Here is a 20,196-nt window from a genome sequence, read left to right as displayed (position 1 = left end):
GCCTTTGTGTGGATCTCAAAAAGATACAGTGAATGGAAAGTTCAAGGCTCATGACCGGCATCTTGAGTCCTTTTTTCTCAAAAATAATGGTCCATCTCTTACATATTCAATAATGCAATTTCATGCCTAAAAAAATTATTTCCTTTCTTGACTTGTCTTTTCACAACAGTAGAACGAGACAGGGTGATCTTCGGCATGGCATATCGTCTGTTTTTTTTTCTTCTTCTTTCTTTCCTGACAATGAAAAATCCACTCCCATTTTTTATGCTTTGCGGTTTCACGGCTCCAACCTCAGTTGCTTCATTCGGTCTTCTAATTTAACTCCACCATGAGTCGAACCCCCAGACTGACTCTGGATCAAGAGATGAGGCTATAATGCGTTTGGTCCGGAGATGAAAGAAGGATTAAGTGATGGAACACACCTCTCTGTAGAAGGGCAGGCTTGTCTTTTCGAGAGACCTGGTCACCGTCACAGTGCAGTTCAGGTTAAGGGATACATTATAATGGGTTCTGCTTTTGAAAAATGAAGAGGGAATTCAACTCGGGGACATACTATAGAGACAAAGAGACAACACACCAAGCAAGCCAACCAGATGTTTTACATTATACTAAGAGATGGAAGACTCAAGAGAGAGGAAGAGACAACCAATATTCAGACGTGCAAAGGGCGGAGTCCTTATGCTGCTCTTCAATTAGTGTAAATAGAGATGGAGAGCAAACAACAGAGATAGATAGATAGATAGATGATAAATAGACAGACAGATAGATAGACAGATAGATAGATAGATAGATAGATAGATAGATAGATTGATAGATAGATGATAAATAGACAGACAGATAGATAGACAGATAGATAGATAGATAGATAGATAGATAGATAGATAGATTGATAGATAGATAGATAGATTGATAGATAGATGATAAATAGACAGACAGATAGATAGACAGATAGATAGATAGATAGATAGATAGATAGATAGATAGATAGATAGATAGATAGATAGATAGATAGATAAATAGATGAAATGAAGAAAGGTTAAAGTGCTAGATTTCTGGATATTATGTACAACAACAAAGATATTTCAGCAGCAAGTCTTTCACATTGTCCAATCAAGAACATCAGTAGTCCATTTTATTCTTGAAGGGTTGATAGAAAGAGCATTAAAGAAAAGTTGGATCCATTTTAGGATTATTTTTGTTCAGGGGTGGACTGGACCTTAAGGTTATGAAGTTTTAAAAGAAGTGGCTTGAAGGAAGACCGCAGGGGCTAAGAGGCTGGTGTGTGCTGTGAACATCGGAAGAGATGGACAGGGGAATGGCGGGTTTCCAGGAATGCTCAGGTTATGGCGAACTCTCCAGCGAGGCTGTAGAGACAAAAAGGAGAGAAAAAAGCCAAAAATTAGTGAGGAATATAGATAAAGAGTGTGAGAACATAAACATGATGGAATAAAGCAGGTGAAAATTCGAATGAAAGACAAAGAGTAGACAGATTGACATAAAAACAGAGGAGATATGATCTGGGTGAAGGAGATGGGAACTCAAAGTAAAGATCACAGATATCTTTAAAAGTTCATTCATTCATTATTTACTCACCTAACTTTTGTTCCCCTTCTGTCACTCACTCGACGTTGTGTCAAATGAAGTGACACAAGGGGTCTTCTTGGGATGCCAAACATACCTCTGCTGGGCAACACCCAATACCTTTGCCAGATTTTACAATCTCAAGGTTGAGTCGGTCTCGTCCCATGTTTTGTCAGGTCCGAGCCGGTAGAACTAGGTAACGCAGCACAACCAATCGGGTGTTCCGCTTGCACACAGCGCCCTTCACCAAGTTGATCCAGTGTGCCTTCTATCCCAGGTTAGCCACTAAGCGTCGCTCCCTGGATGTTCTCCTCCCTAGCCTTCTGGCCTGCGAATTCAGTGGAGCAATTCGCGCCCAGACCCACTATGAGTCACAGGTGCTCTGTAATGGGGTCGGGCTCCACGGGCTTAGTTTTCTTTTCAGGCAAACGCCCATGATTTATTCCCCGCTGTACGGTCCCCCTGTCGGCGGACCCGCGTTTCCATGGGCAGCCCCGCTGCCCCGGTCGCCGTGCTTGTAAAGTCCCCCCTCATTAGGCTGGACCCACGTGGTGTATTTGCCACATGTTACCTCCCCCTAGACTGAGCAGGATGTGGCCTCCGCAGGGTCTTTTCCCCCTGAAAGAATAGGACCGGGAAAGACCGCCTTCCCTGACGCATTTCATAGCGTTAAGATAATCCCAGCCGCTTCACGTAGTATGTGAGAGACATAATGACAGAAAAGGCACGGCTGCCGGGCTTGCTCCCATGCTAGTCATGTAGCACCTGTTCCCCCCCAAGCTGCGGGGAACCTAAGGTCTGTATGTGACATATCTTTGGGTGCGTTGGAGAGGGCTACGTGCAGCCGACACAGGTGCCTCTAGCACGCAGTAGCCTGCTTGCACCTGTTTCGACAGTTCACGTAACACGGTCATTGCATGACGTTTTTATATGTGACCCCTTGTGACACTTCATTCGACACAACGTCGAGTGAGTGAAAGAAGGGGAACGTCATGGCTACTGTTGTAACCTCTGTTCCCCGAGGGAGGGAACGAGACGTTGTGTCCCTCCTGCCACAGCACTAGACCTGCCACTATAAATGGTCTGTGGCATGGGGGGCGTGGTCGTGTGTCAGTCTGCGGGAGAGAGAGAGAGCGGTAAGGCTTGTCATCTGGTTTGTAATTACCTCTAACACCTGTGTCTTGTTATAGTGATACGGAGAGAGACACACGATCATGCCCCCATGCCACATGGTCGTACCTTATTTTCAGCTCCTCAGTGCAAAATTCTGACTGGCACTCGCTGCCCCGCTTCCCTTTATACCCTTGTCCGGGCGGGGCATGCAAATTCTGTCTGCCAACTTGACATTGGCCTTTTCTTAGGTTCAAAGGTACGTAAGGGCATCCCAGGAAGACCCTTGTGTCACTTCATTCGACACAACGTCTCGTTCCCTCCCTCGGGGAACGGAGGTTACAACAGTAAACATGACGTTCTATGACTTACTTTCTTTTTCATTACTCAAAGGGAGAATTCTTGAAAAAAATCCAAAAAGAATCTGCTCAGTGATGTCATACAATGGCAGTGGATGGTGACCACCTCTTCAAGCTTAAAAAAAGACACAGAAGTATAATTCAGAAGTCTAACAAATTATTAATTGTGACTCATGCCTTGTTCTGAAGGCTTACGATAATGTTAGGTGAGAAACCTGAAATCTGAATGTTTATTTAGTGAAAATCTTGACCGACCATTGCTCTCCTGTGTGATTTCATGAGAGTGTGAAATGGGCCATTCAAGAAAGTCTTGATTTAGAACAACACAAGGGTGAATTTTTGGGTGAACTATCCCTCTAATGTACTTGGCAGATTTTTACTTGAGAAAAACCCTAGTGATCTACTAATAAAAAAACGAATGATCTAAACCAGTGTTTCCCAATTCTCAGTTTAGGTTAAAACTTCTTTCTTTCTTTCTTTCTTTCTTTTTCTTTCTTTCTTTTTCTTTCTTTCTTTATTTCTTTCTTTATTTCTTTCTTTCTTTCGATGTGCTGTGCTACATCGACGACAAAAATAACGTGCAGGAAAGATATTTTGAGTTCATCCCTCTGCAGTCAGCTACAGCTGAGTCCATTGCTACTGCACTAAAATAGCGTCTTGCATCTATCCTTCCTGAGGATCAGAAATGTAAGCTCATCTGCCAGGCATATGATGGGGTCAGCGTGATGAGGGGTGCCACTGCAGGTGTTCAGAGGAAAATACAAGATGTGTACCCAAATGCCCACTACATCCACTGCTACGCACATCAGTTCAACCTGATAATGCAACAGGCCACCTCTCACATATCCAAGGCCAGAATTATTTTTTCTAACATTGGTGGATTTGCCAGCTTTTTTTCCAAGTCACCCAAGCGGACATGTTTTCTGGATAAAGTGGTTGCCCATAGACTGCCAAGATCCAGCAATGTCAGATGGAACTTTCATAGCCGTGCCATCAATACTGTTTTGAGAGCATACAAGACTCAGGTGAATTTGACCCCAATACTGTCAGAGAAGCAGGAGCCCTGGCCATGCTACTGGAGGATCAGGATTTTAAGTTCTTTCTGGAGCTCTATCACCAGATCATGCCACATGTAGACTTCCTCTATGCCAAGCTCCAGAAGAAGAACATTGATTCATATCAAAGTGAGCATCCAACAGTTCCAACAGGAAATACAAAAGATCAGGTAACTATATTCCTGTAATATGATCATTATTTGCTTGCTCTTTCATTATTAACTCTCTTTCTCTTTTGCCAATATTATAATAAATGATCTTTGTCCTTTGCAGAAACTCTCTCCATTCCATTGGTGAGCAAAGCAGTGGGACAAAAACTCAAATGGCTCTATTTTTATTTTGAAAGTCATTGCAACTGTGACAACTAGTGGCCTACTCCAGGTTACTACCTTACATTTACATATATATATATATATATATATATATATATATATATATATATATATATATATATATATATTTAATTATCTCTATAGGTCTGTGACACCATCCTGGGACACACTAGGGAGTGTTTCTCCTTCACAGACCAACTTGTCTGTGCCACCTTGTTGCAGGGGGACAGGTTTGATGAGTACAAGGATACCATTCCTGAAGATGCATTGAGCAGCACCATGAAAGCGTACCCGATGCTCAGTGGAAGCAAGCTGAAGACAGAGCTCAGTCTCATCTACAGCAAGGAAGAATTCAAAGCCTGCCGTGGTGCTGTGGACCTATTCCAGCTGTTTATGGAGAATAATCTCGAAGAAGTCTTTTCCGAAACTGTGACTCTCCTAAAAGTTCTCATTACCACACCCATGACCACGGCTGAAGCTGAGAGGTGCTTCTCAACCTTGAAAAGAATAAAACATTTTCTCAGAAACACCATGACCCAGGAGAGGCTGAATGCACTGGCATTGCTCTCCATGGAAAAGAGACTTGTTATTGAGATGACTGACTTTAATCAGAGAGTCATTGAGAAATTTGCTGGCCAGAAAGAAAGGAGAGCAAAATGTATGTTCAAGTAGTCAACATGCTTTTTGGTACTCCTTTGTATTTATTTTCGCCCACAGACCCCAACCACCCACCCACCCACCTACCCACCTACCCACCTACCTACCTACCTACCTACCTACCTACCTACCTATCGATCTATCTATCTATCTATCTATCTATCTATCTATCTATCTATCTATCTATCTATCTATCTATCTATCTATCTATCTATCTATCTATCTATCTATATACATTTGAAGTCAGAAGTTTACATACACAAAGTTAACTGTGCCTTTAAGCAGCTTGGAAAATTCCAGAAAATAATGTCAAGCATTTAGCCAATTAGTTTCTGACAGAAGGTGCACTGAATTGGAGGTGTACCTGTGAATGCATTTTAAGGCCTACCTTCAAACTTCAAATCTTTGCTTGACATCATGGGAAAATCAAAAGAAATCAGCCAAAAAATTGTGGACCTCCACAAGTCTGGTTCATCCTTGGGAGCAATTTCCAAATGCCTGAAGGTACCACGTTCATATGTACAAACAATAGTACACAAGTATAAACACCATGGGTCCACCCAGCAACCACTCAGGAGGAGATGCATTCTGTCTCCTAGAGATGAACGTAGTTTGGTGTGAAAAGTGCTCGTAAAATGAGTCCTATATCGACATAACCTCGATATAAACAGTTTATATCATCGTTATGTTTGAAGGAAAAGGGTGAGGCTTGTTAGCCAAATAACACCATCCCAACCATGAAGCAGGCAGCATCATGTTGTGGGGGTGCTTTGCTGCAGCAGGGACTGGTGCACTTGTTATAAAGACATCAGCCAAGAAGTTAAAGCTTGGTCGCAAATGGGTGTTCTAAATGGACAATGACCCCAAGCATACCTCCAAAGTTGTGGCAAAATGGTTTAAGGACAACAAAGTCAAGGTATTGGAGTGGCCATCACAAAGCCCTGACCTCAATCTGATCTGGGCAGAACTGAAAAAGCGTGAGTGAGCAAGGAGGCCTACAAACGTGACTCAGTTACACCAGTTCTGTCTGGAGGAATGGGCCAAAATTCCTGCAACATATTGTGAGAAACTTGTTGAAGGCTACCCAAAACAGTTGACCCAAGTTAAACAATTTAAAGGCAATGCTACCAAATACTAACAAAGTGTATGTAAACGTCTGACCTATTGGGAATGTGATGAAAGAAATAAAAGCTGAAATAAATATTTCTCTCTACAATAATTCTGACATTTCACATTCTTAATCTTAATCTATCTATCTATCTATCTATCTATCTATCTATCTATCTATCTATCTATCTATCTATCTATCTATCTATCTATCTATCTATCTATCTGTCTGTCTGTCTGTCTGTCTGTCTGTCTGTCTGTCTGTCTGTCTGTCTGTCTGTCTGTCTGTCTAGCCACATTACTTTTAAAGCTCTATACTCTTACTTCATGTCAACAATTGTTTCATTTGTTTCTGTTTATTCCTCCAAAGAAATTTTATGGGAAACATTTGAGATACATAACTCAATTAAGGTCTCCTGAGCAATGATATTTTCCTCTGGGGAGAGGGAAATTAAATGGGAGGCACACACAGGAGGAAACAAATGGATTCCATTGAACACAACATTTTGTAAATGTGTGAAAACAAATGGATGTTGTTATGTACCAATACGAATCCAAATGGAAAAGACAATTAAAGACACTAAAAAGGAGAAGAGATAGTAGAGGGATGAAAGAAGGAGAGAAAGAGAACATAAAAATGGTGTTTACAGTGGTGAATCAATAGCAGAAAAGCTATCTCAGCATTCAATAGCATAGAAGCTCTCAAAATATCTAATTCATCTGACCTTTAAGAGAGAGAGAGAGAAATATAGAGATAGAGAGCATGCCAAAAGCAAAGTGTGACACGTGGCACAATTTAACTGACATATGACATATCTATGACACTCTGCAGCCAAGAAATCTGGTCAGATGGTCACATGACAGTATGAATCCACCATAAAATACCCTGTAATGTATGAATCAAAGTTGAAATATGGCTTGTATTAAAAGTCCACACACGTGCACGCACACACGCACACAAACACACACACACACACACGCAATCACATACTACATCATCTCCCAGAGAGGACCCTGTTAGTGCACAAACAGTCCAAGAACATGCACTCGCTTCTGGCTACAGAGAGCATATCTAGCACTTGAAATTCATTATCATAGGGTAGCCTGACAAGCTGTCAAACTAGCGTACGCAGACTCTCCATCCCAAACAGCCATGTGCGCAGCTGTTGTCAGGGGGGAGGGGGTTGTAGTGAGGAGTGGCTCTAGAACTTCAGTTGAACTATAAATCCGCCTGCTTTTTTGTTTTTGTTTGTTGTGAATCAAGGTCAGAAATTTTCCTTCAATTTCCAAGGAGGAGTGCTGACATGCTACATGGAGACAAATACATATTTAGACTGACAACTAAACACACACACATGCCAGCACAGACCGCTTGGCTTCTATCCAGCCAATAGGTGCTGCTGTAAGATCAACAAAATAATAGAACTAATGATTTTAAATATCGCCATATGTTTCATGGCAGTAACATGGTTTTTGGACAACCACCATGGTAAATCTATGGTATTCTTCAACATACCTTGGAACAGAATGTACAGTAAATACCTTAGTATATGAATATAGTAATAATTTAGTAGCATCATCATGTTATATAGTACTATGCTATACATAAATGGTTTTTTTTTGTACATGGTACACCATGATAATGCCATGTTTTTGTTTTTTTAGATACGATACCACATGATACAGCCATGCTTCTTTGGACATGGTACTATGATAATACCATGATTTTTTTTAACATGATACTATGGAAATGCTATGTATTTATTTGGCACATGGTACCATAAAAATGCTTTTTATTTTTTGCCATGCTTTGGGACATTGCATCATGCTAATGCTGTGTCTTTTGTGACAATATGATACTGCCGTGTTTTTGTTTTTTGGACATGGTACCACGATAGTGCCATGTTTTTTTTTTTTTCCCGTCATGCGTAACATGATATTCCCATATGTATATATATATATATATATATATATATATATATATATATATATATATATATATATATATATATATATATATATATTTTATTTTGTAAATGGTACCATTGTACTGCCATGTTTTTTTCGACATGGTACCATGTATTGCTTTTTTTACATGTACTATGGAAATGCGATGTTTTTGTAGATACATACCGTGGTTGTAGCATACTTTTTGAACAAATAGCATGGTAATTAAATTATATTCTTTTGCACCACAATGGGGTCCTTTGGTAATGCCATGTTTTTTGGAAACATATCAGGATTTTCCCATGGCAATTCCATGAAGTTATCTTAGTACCATGTAAATGCCTTGGTTTAAATATTTGGTAATCAATGAGTAGCATTGTAAATTTCAAAGTTACATTATATTTTATTTTATATTATTTGATTACTGTACAATAGTAGCACCAAATAACCCTTTTTAATGGATGCTATATGCAGATTCTGCAAATTAGTGGTAATATGCTTATTTATCTCAAGTATTTTCGGTAAAACAGTTTAGCGTACATATCGTACACCCGACAGGAAATCTTGAACATCGGTTCCTGCAATTCTGACACCGTTATTAGCGTACTTCCAGAGATCGCTAAACCAACGGGACCTCCGAACATTCCCACACCGACTGAAGGGCTCTTCAGACGGACATGCAAACAACGCCGCAGGGGGTCACGTGGTGGAATTCGAGCGAGGCTAAAGCTAACTCCACATCGACTCGCACTTCCAAGCCTTTTTTTCTCACCAATGTTCGCTCGCTGGAGAACAAAATGTATGAACTGCAGCTGCGGATCACCACACACAGAATGATTATGGACTGCAACATCATGATTTTCTCAGAAACTTGGCTTAACAGCAGAATACCCAACAGCGCTATTGAGCTAGCTGGACGCTGCCACCTCCGTGCGGACAGAACTGCTGATGACTGCGGTAAGACCCGAGGTGGGGGTTTGTGCATTTATGTTAACAAAACGGGGTGCACGGACACCACCATCACCGAGAGTCACTGCTCATGGTTAAGTGTAGACCTTTCTATTTGCCCAGAGAGTTTCCATCAACTGTAGTAACAACAGCCTACATACCACCAGATGCTAATGCTAAGATTGCCATGAAAGAACTGCATTCTGCTATCAGTAAACAACAACTCTGCATCCCGTGGCAGCCTACATTGTCACGGGTGACTTCAACCACTCAAATTTAAAGACTGTACTGCCTAAATTCCATCAAAATGTATCATGCCCCACAAGAGGAGGAAAGATTTTAGACCAAGTCTAATATAGCTGATGCATACAAAGCTGCTCCCCTCCCCATCTAGGACACTCAGATCACCTCTCTTTGTTTCTACTGCCCAAGTATTTACACTCATCAAACCTGTGAAACCAACAGTAAGGACAGCCAAAGTGTGGCCAGAGGGAGCTGACTCGGCACTTCAGCAGCGTTTTGGAAACACTGACTGGAGAGTGTTCACAACTCAGGCCACCCACGACTCCCACAAGGACATTGATTCATATGCCTGCTCCGTTCTGGACTGTATCAACTCAAACATCAACAGTGTCCCCACCCTCAAACGGATTACCACTTTCCCTAATCAGAAGCCATGGATGAACAGTGAGGTCAGACTCCTGCTGAAAGCACGAGACATTGCATTCAGATCAGGTGATGCTCAAGCCTATAGCTCATCCAGGGCTAACCTGAATAGGGGCATCAAAAAGTCCAAGCACAACCACAAGCTAAGGATTGAGGATTACTTCAAGAACAACTCTGACCCCCGACGCGCATGTGGCAAGGCATCCAGGCCATCACAGACTACAAAGCTACTAACTCCATCCCCCGTCACCGACACCTCCTTTCCTGATGAGCTGAACCACTTCTATGGCCGCTTCGATAGGGACAACATGGAAGTGGCCATCAAGGCTGTGGTCTCTGAAGCTCACCAGCCCCTCACACTCTCCACCACCGATGTGTGTGTGGCACTGAGCAGGATTAATGCACGCAAGGCTGCTGGTCCTGATGGTATCCCCGGACACATACTCAGGACCTGTGCTGTGCAGCTGACTGAGGTTTGGACTGACATATTTAATCTGACATTAGCCCAAGCAGCTGTCCCCGTGTGCTTTAAAACCATCTCCATTGTGCCGGTGCCAAAACACTCCAATGCAACAAGCCTTAATGACTACCATCCAGTTGCACTCACCCCTATCATTATGAAGTGCTTCGAGAGGCTGGTCCTGGCCCATCTCAAGACCTGCTTACCACCCTCACTGGACCCCTTCCAATTTGCCTACCGTCAGAACAGGAGCACAGAGGAAGCCATCTCTATGACACTTCACTCTGCCCTGTCCCAATAGAATAGAAATACCTATGTGAGAATGCTGTTCATTGACTTTAGTTCAGCATTCAACACCATCATCCCCTCCAAACTGATCACCAAACTCAGTGAACTGGGCATCAATTCATCCCTCTGTAACTGGATTCTGGACTTCATAAACCAACAGACCTCAGTCTGTTAGGTTAGATAATCACACCTCCTCAACCATCACCCTGAACACCTAAGTACCACAGGGATGTGTGCTGAGCCCTCTCCTTTACTCCCTCTTCACCTACGACTGCACACCTGTACATGGCTCTAACACCATTGTCAAGTTTGCAGACGACACTACGGTGATTGGTCTCATCAGCAACAAAGAGATGGCCTACAGGGAGGAGTTCCAGCACCTATCATCGTGGTGCACTGACAACAACCTGGCTCTCAACACTAAGAAGACCAAAGAGCTCATTGTGGACTTCAGGAAGTCTAAAACTGGCACACACATACCCATTCTCATCAACGGGACTGAGGTCGAGCATGTCACCAGCTTCAAGTTTCTGGGCGTCCACATCGCTGAGGACCTCTCTTGGACGCTCACCACCTCTACCCTGATCAAGAAGGCTCACCAGCATCTCTTCTTTCTGAGGAGACTCAAGAAGGTCCACTTGTCTCCACAGATCCTGGTGAACTTCTACCGCTGCACCATCAAGAGCATCCTCACCAACTGTGTCACAGTTTGGTATAGCAAATGCTCTGCCCATGACCGGAAAGCACTGCAGAGGGTGGTGAAAGCTGCGCAACGCATCACCGGTTCCTCACTCCCCTCCATCGAGGCCATCCAGGGCAAACGATGCTTGCGTAAAGGCACGCAGCATCATCAAAGACTGTTCCCACCCCAACCACAGACTGTTCCACTCCCCTCCTGCAAAATGTAGTAGCTCATTTCTGTAGTAGCAATGTCACTGCTACTACATTGCACATATCTGTACATGTTGTTCATACACTGTTGATATTACATAGTCATATTTATTCTGTTCTTATAACACTGCAATATATTTCTTGTCCTGCCTTTGCACCACCTGTCTACACTTGAATTTCTACTTTTTTTGCACTTCTGGTTGGATGCAAACTGCATTTCGTTGTCTTTGTACTTGTACTCTGTTCAATGACAATAAAGTTTAATCTAATCTAGTCTAATCTAATGTAATTATAGATTATGTAGTTTTTACAGTTTAGATCACTTTAGACTGCAAATTTAACAGTCTTAACATTCTCTAAACTGAGAGTGCAACTGTCACAACTGTTTTATGGGACATCACAACTATATTGCATGGCTGCAAAATGTAGTAGCTCACCCAAAATGAATTCATGCTTCAAAACCTAGTTTAGATGTTTTTTCACCATGGCAATCAAACTGGAAATGACATCCATGTAAAAATTTGTAAAAAAGCAACAATGATACATGTGGTACATGTGGTATTCTGTAAAAAAAAAACATAAATTGTACCTCCTCACATTACGTAACACTACAAGTTCCCATCTTCTTGTGGGCATCCTGTCGCTCTTGTTGGTCTGGCCAGAGATTTGGCAGACATCACAAACATTCCATGTCATAGATATTTGAGGCATATACCTGTATGTCTAACAGATTTTGATAATTGAATGGATAATTTAGCATATGATGGCTCACACGATGACTGAATGTTTAGAAGTTGTGAAGAGTGTGTCAATTTCACTGAGAATCAACTCATCAGTTTTAATCAGCAAGCCATATGCATTTAGATATTGTGCAAATTGTAGACTATTGTGCAGAAATTCAAATCTGGTGTGAACAAGAAACTAATTGTTCAGAAATTTGAATTTACTGTTTTGAAATAAATAATTCTCATTCGAGAATTGAGCCAAAGCGATTGAGAAAAACTGTAATAGTGTCATAGACATTCTATTGTATTCTCTTACTCTTGCTGAATAAGACATTGTTAACCTTAGCAATATATGTCTGAGACCAGAACAATAACACTCATTTCAATGGAACAGAGCAATCCTAGCCAGACAGAACAAGTGCTGAGAAAAATAACATTTAAAAAAGCTGCAAATGACTCATTCCCCTTTTCCGTATTTTTATTCATTCTCTTCTCTCTGATTAATTATCACAGGCTGAAGTGTGACAGTGGGAGAACAGATCTGAGGAGCCACTCTATTCTCCATCTATCCATGCAGCACAACTCTAAAACAATGAGATTTGCTCATACCGCTGGGCTCTGGATGAAAAACTTGCATCTCTGTGGTTCGTTTGTGCGCAAAAACACATTTTGGGAGATTGAGTTATGGGAAATGGAGAACACGGAATGGAGCTGAAGTGATTACAGAATGCTTTGTGTGGGGAGCAGAAATTGCTGTCGCTCCAATCCATTTACAAACTGTTCCAGTCCATGTGTTGCAGAGCCACATGCCAAGCTAAATGCTTCAGCTTCTTTTGCAACTATTTTCATTTGCAGAAAAAATATTTGAATTGTTCACATTTCATCTGAAAGGAAAGTAACTCAACATAAGTCTGAATTGTGTAATCTCTGTCACTAACAGAACTGAATTGCACAAATAATTACTTGAAAATTATGTTTTCAAACTCCCCCATCTTCCAAGATAGTCCTGCCCCAAACTTTCACCATTGGTCGAGATAATGTTGCTGCACTGATAAAAATAAATAGCGCTACAGAGCCACAGTCTTGTACTTTTACTGTAGGTGAAATCAACCTACAAATGGCTTACTTATACCTGACTTTGTGACTTGAAAAGTGACACAAATCAGCTTTAAAGTCTTGTTTACAGAACTGTTGTAAAAACCACCATCACACTTGCAATCATGCTTTTGTACTGAAAATCAGCACAGCTGTGATTACCTCAGGCTGAAGTCAGGACTACAGCACTTTTAAGGCTAAACATATTCTACATAAGTAAACGCAGATGTTTTAGCAACAAAATCTTAATTTCCTGCATAGTAGGGACTAAATTCTATATAATTTTAGCAACTTACCTGAATAAAGAGAAATCCAGTTTAAGAAGGTAACTATCTCCCTTGAGAACCGGGGTTTGTACCACCACAATAACACAACAACAAACATTATGTATGCTTAACTAAACCTTGCGTTGGCAGAGCACTCACATCTGAGAATGAGAACTTGTATAAAGTATGTTTCTGGCCATACTTGTGTGAACTTGCTTTATTAAAAGGAAAGACAACAGCATTAGATATTTTACTGTCTCTCTGTATGACTTCAGCTCATCTAAGCCTCCGTTGAAATGATAGATCAGATTCAAATACATCACAGACAATAAGAGAAAAAGAAAAGAGAGGAGAGAAAGAGAATAAGTGAGAATGAGAAAGAAAAAGGGTGCACCAGGAATCATGGAAGGCTCAGGGGAAACGGGCTAGGGGCTACCTATGCAATCATAATGAGTTCTTACCACTGTTATTGAATCAGAGCACAACCCCTGTCTGCTTCAACACTAGCTTCTCCTTACCTAACACCGCCCTGATCTTTTTCAGCTCCACCAAAAACTGACAGCTCTTTCCTTTGTAGTAGCCAAGGTGCGTTCTGACTGGACGACTGTAATGATGCTACAGTGGCTCTGACATAAACGGCTTCTTTTTTTTGCAAATGACCAGAGGCAATGCTCAGATTACTGTAGTTCCTTTCTTCAGCATTTGAACAGATCTGAAACTCCACCAGAGGTTAGTGCATTTCAGTGTGACAGGTCAGGTAATTAAAGAAATATTCTGGGTTGAATGCCAGTTAAACTCAATCAACAACATTTATGGTATAATGTTTATTACCACAAAAATTTATTTCGACTTGTAAAATAAATAACATAAAATCTGGGTTACAGCAAGGCACCTACAATGGAAGTGAATGGGGCAAATCGTAAACTAATGGGGCCAAAAAGGTATAGCCACAAGATATAAACAATATATGTGTTTACATGAATTTGGTGTGATAAAAAAACGTCAAAATTTGTATCCAATTTGACAACTTTGTAGCCACGACAATGTAACATTTTAAACCCTAAAACCCTGACCGTAAAAATGACGATTTAAACAACTTTACAGCCCAAATAATACTAATGTTTAAACAGAAGTATAAATTTTTTTTGAGTGCTTTATAAAAATTATAAGCTTTACATTTCTGCCTTTAAACCCTCCAAAAATTGGCCTCACTAATTACTTTAAGGAAAGGAGGGCTGAGTCAAGTGGTAATCAACATTATGAAACAAATACTGTTGACTGAGCTTAACTTGGGTTGAAACCAGAATATTCCTTTAAATTGATATTTCGCCCAAATAAAAACATTCTGTCATCATTTATATTTAATCCTGTTGTTCCAAACCTGTATGAATTATTTCTTGTGTGAAACGCAAAAGGAGATGTTAGACACTGTATCACATTTCAATGGAAAGGAGGAGGTGAGAACCGGCTTGACAATATAAATAATATTTTAATTAAGAACTGAACCAACAATACACACACACACAGGTGTTCGGGCAGCTGCCCGTAACTCTCTCTCTCTCTCTCTCTTGCACTGCCGTATCCGGTCACCTTTATCCCTCTCAGGCTTCATCAGCCTAATTAGGGGTCGGGTGTGCGGAATCACGACCCGGCCCCGCACTCTGAACTGCCACATTACTCCCTCCTTCTCTCAGGCTGGGGAGCCCCTGGCATGGTGTGCCTTCCGCCCCATCTGCCGACAGGTCATCCCCGTCTACCTGGATCAGGAAGGGGACAAGAGGACCAAAAATGCGGTACCTACACACTGTAACAGTGACCGTACCAATTAAAAAACACAATAATATTGAAAAGAGAGAGCCACTGCGGAGCAGCAGAGGGAGTGAGACAGGAGAGAGAGAAAAAAAAATATTTCCTCGTCGGTTCTCCGATATGGCGTAGCCTGGTCCTCGGCCACTCCTCCACCCACTAGTGGATGACAGCCGCGCGTCCCCGGGTGGATCAGAGGCAGTCCCGGTTAGGAGACCCTCCTCCTCTCGCGGTCGGCGGCTGTTTATCCACTCTAAGGCGGCCGGGCTCCTCCGTCCCCCAGCGGATGGCCGCGGCTGCTCCGTTGGGGTGGATGGTAGTGGCGAGGACTCTACTATGGCGCATACAATTTCATTGCATAGTTTATTCCATACAATGAAAGTAAATGGTGTCTAAGGCTGTCATACTGCCTAACATCTCTTTTTGTGTTTCATGGAAGAACAAAATTCATACAGGTTTAAAATAATATGAGGGTGAGTAAATAAAGAAAATATTTTTTTTTTCCATTTTTGGGTAAACTATGCTTTTCAGCAATATCACACAAGCAACAGCTTTTCTACTGAATATGAACAACTATCTGTTTAATAATATACAGTAACCTGTTACTTAGTTTTACGTTTCATTAAGCTTTGTCAGCACAGGGTAAACATGTAGGCCAAGGATGGTTTGACTTGTTTGGTAAGTTTTATAATTTATTTTTGTATTAATAAAGTCATCCTCAAAATGGTCATCTTCAGGGTTCCTTTTCAATAGACACGAAATTGATTAATGTATATCTCCGTGACTGGTTAAGTCCTAATGCAGCAGCTGTTCAGTTCACACATACATATTTGAGTCCACAGGTCCCAACTGTACCCTGGATAGTTCTGCAATTTCTGCCTGAAAAGTGAAAAATATTTACAGACACATTTACAGTGAGCAGCACACTATGTTCGATGCATTCTTTTACACTACAAAAGCGTAAATAGGTCATCCTGTTCTGCTGTGGCTTATAAGTTTTCTTCGTCTCTGCCCTGATTTCCAACAACAAACAAAAGATTGTGGTGTAGTATGAGGGGAAATAAATGGGTCTATTTATGTAGTAATTTGCTCTGTTGTGCCAAATGTTAAATGTCAGCTCATTTCGTATTCCTTCCGTCCTTTCTCAAGTCACAATTTCCTGTTGTGCAGGGCACATGGCGGTGGGGAACACCGAACATACAGCGTGTCATCCATTTATATAAAATATTTCAATTCAATAATTAATTGAAATGATCACTAACAGAAGAATGCACTATGGGAACATTTTTTGCCCCTACATTGTACATACAGTATATGGGGCATTTTTGTCACTTATCTGTGGCATTTTTTCCCAGAGGCCTAGTTAATTTCTGACTCTGGTATGTAATTAAAAAAGTTGGAGATATGGCTGAGAGGTTCATGCATGTGCTCTGACACACTGAGCCATGCTGCTCATATGGACAATGTAAGTTTGAATCTGGCTCACAACATTCCTGAACCTGGTCACCCTTCTTCTTCCCATTACTTTTACAATCTTCTACTGTCCCTATATATATATATAAAATGTGTGTGAATAATGTCACAATGCAACAAATCTTAATGGTCCTAGATGTAGGCTTTATTTTCTTTATGCAACATAATCAATAATCACCAAAATAAGCCTTGTTTAAAAACTAAGAACAGAAAAAACATTAAAAATAGAGATTTATTTAGAAAAATAGCACAAGTTTTAGAAGTTTCAGATCCACAAATGGTTCTGAAGACCTTCGTAACTATTCCACTTAGGGATGCTGTGGCCGTTATGGCTGCTGTTTCAATGGAGCATTGCACTCAGTCCTACCTGACATTGATAAATATCCAAGGACCTGAGCCCTCAGAGAATACACTCTCTCTGCCATCGTTAACCTTGCAAAAACCCATCCCACAGCCAATGATTAACAACAGACCATTATGTGCTATTAGATTTCATTTATAAAGACTCCATCTCCATCTCACACACACACACACACACACACACACGCACGCCGCCACACACACACACACACACACACACACACACACACACACACACACACACACACAAAAACAATGCACCAGCCACACAAGAACTCGAGATAGAAAACTGTCTCTGACTACAATGGTGGCATCAATCTGGCATTTTAAATGTTGTTTAATGTTTAATCAATTATCTCCCATTGTTCTTCTGTGACCTGTGTTTTGCTGATATTTATAATGGCATTAACATTTAGTATACGCATGAGAATAAAAAAACATCTCTAATTTGAAAGGAGAATGAAAAAATGACATGAAAAGAGTGAGAGAAAAGGGAAGAGATTGTGCAGAGATGAGGGAGGGCTGTATTCCCAGATGTGGCACTGGGTTTAGGCTCTTCTCAGTTCCTGCATGGAGGATAACTGCATTTACACATAATCTTAAAAATAGCCCTGTGATAATTTATTTAGCCTGAGTGTGCCTGTCTGCATTGTGTTCCTGGAGAAAAGCTTTCTCTGTCTGAGACTGATATCTTTCCACAAACCTCATATACAAGGAGAACATTACAGAGCATTGACCTTTAAAACAGAACCAAAACGCTACTTCAAAAATTCCAGCCGCATTGTTTAATATGGTTCATCAAGCCATTGAGTTAAAAATAAGTAAAACTCTTGAACTCAAACACACTAAAATCTTAAAGGGATAGTTCACCCAAAAAAGAAAATTATTTAATAATTTACTCACACCACTCTAAACCCATATGATTTCCTTCTGTGGAACACAAATTATGAATTTTTGAAGAGCATCCTCTCTACCTCTTTTACGTATAATGAAAGTAAATGAGAACCAAGATTCCAAGTCTTCTGAAGCCATATAATGGTTTTGTGTGAACAACAGTGTCTGGTCTCTGGTCAGATCTTAATGATTTTTTCCTTCTCTTTCTGCCTTGTCCATGTGGTTGTTGTGTTTCCCTTGTGTGTCTGACTAAAATGTTTCACTAAAAATCTTGACATCTACCCTAGCTCTCCTTGAGCTCATGAAAGAAGTAGCAAGGGGGAAGATTGTCAGCGAATATCTACTTTTAATTGCCTAGTGGGGATAAATACGGTTGTAAAGTAAACTAAACTAACTAAAATGTCAGTCTGTTCCTCACACAATCGTTATATTATGGCATCATAACTGTTTGGACCTATTCCTTTAAAGGTTAAGTGTGTAACTTTTTTATGTTAAAATACCTTCTCCTACCCCAGAATATGCAGAGAAAATGTATAATGTATAAGTAAGCCATTCTTAGGTAATGTTTATCGAAAACTGCACACTGCATCTCTGTGGCACAAAAAATATTTATTTTGAGGGGTTCTCCTAGCCCAAAACAACAACACTGACTCAACCAATAGCATCAGTTGGGGGTGGGACTAAGTTAGACTAAGGGCAGACAGAGGATTATTTAGAAAGCTCTTTACAAACAATGTTTATACAATTTAGTTGGGTGCTGCTTGTGGCACAGAAATGACATTTCAGATTTAATGGGACAAAATTAGGTAATATAAGGGAAGCACTCTGTAACTTACCATTAAAATATCATCTACTACAACTTTTGAATCTTTGCAAGCTAAAGTCCATTTGAAAGATACAAAAAATTGTTATGTACATAACTCCCACACCCATGAGCCCAATCCAGACTTCTGAGTTGAAAATTGCAATTATATTAGTTATTGATAATGGTGTGATGATCAGGATCTTATCTCTCTCACCTGGAGGGGCTGGTGATGCCAAATTTTGGTCGATGTGTGATAATCAGCAAGGTGGCACATTTCATTTCCCTTTCAAAACTCTCAAAAGAGCCATTAAATCTGATGACTCGATACTTTAATCAGCCATGAACCACAGAGACCAGGAAATTAGTCCAGGAAGGAGTACTAACGTTTTGTATAAGTGATTTATCTCCATAACCTTGAGGTTCGTTGGCAGGTAATGACCCCTCTCAGTAAGTGGATATCTTTCATATAGGAAAAGGATATTGTATTTTTCTTTTTTTTTTGACACTTTCACTTATTTGATGTGATGTTATCTAGGAATAGACATTATTATAATCACCAAGATCAGGTTGAAGGTTACCACCACCTCAAAGTGGTCTCATTTGAATTTACAAGAAACATTTGACCCACTATTTCTAAAGGTGACATGTTTTTAGCAATTGTAATTTGAATTGAAATGTAATAATTGTTAATAATTTCCTCTGAAACAACTTTTTCATTGACGTCACTTAGCCACTGTTTAAGCAACTCGTATTCAGGTCTGGCTCCATTCTGGTATAGAACGACCATTTATTCTGTTTGATTCAGAAAAGAAGTCACATTTCAGATGAAAAATGGTTTTGCGACCGGTGACTTTATAATACTTTGCAGAGACAACTATAACTTAGCCATTCCTTGAGCGTCCTGACATGTCAACTTCAGGCTCAACCAGTTGCATGTGTTTGGACCTTTTTGACTGTACAATGGCAGATGGGGGAGTTATGGGGAAACCTGTTTGGAAACCATGATTATTTTTTATTCCCTTCACTGTAGTTCCACCAGAGTCACAGAAATCACATGCTTTATCTGTAAAACAGTATCAATCTGCAATTCTTATCATCATACAATTCATAACAAGGCTAACTGTAAAATTACACAAACAAATGAAACTTAATCTAAATGAGCTAGTTTGAGTTCATGAACAGTAACAAACAATCCAGTGGGTTCAAGCAGCAGAGCACAAGACTGAACGCAGTCCACTTGAAGAACAAACCTTCTGACAGACCTTTCTCCTTGCAAATTATAACATGGCCCAATGCTTTATGTAATGCATTCTACAGTCCAGTAATTAAATTAAAAATCTATTTGTCTGGGGCAAGAGAGCATACTGAGAC

At 40.5% G+C, this 20,196-nt stretch overlaps 1 protein-coding gene across 1 annotated transcript in view; it reads right to left on the bottom strand.

The window, feature by feature from the left end:
- Positions 1-948: 948 nt before the first annotated feature.
- Positions 949-20,196, bottom strand: part of LOC127620340 (sterile alpha motif domain-containing protein 12-like) — a 143,433-nt gene continuing 124,185 nt past the window's right edge. Inside the window, exon 5 of the mRNA XM_052093544.1 lies at positions 949-1,364. Within this exon, the coding sequence (XP_051949504.1) occupies positions 1,342-1,364 (23 nt within the window). The 3' untranslated portion in view covers positions 949-1,341. The remainder of the gene's footprint in view (positions 1,365-20,196) is intronic.

Source organism: Xyrauchen texanus, chromosome 26 (assembly GCF_025860055.1).
Source record: "Xyrauchen texanus isolate HMW12.3.18 chromosome 26, RBS_HiC_50CHRs, whole genome shotgun sequence".
Taxonomy (NCBI): Eukaryota; Metazoa; Chordata; class Actinopteri; order Cypriniformes; family Catostomidae; genus Xyrauchen; species Xyrauchen texanus.
This window is presented reverse-complemented; position numbering and strand designations above follow the sequence as displayed.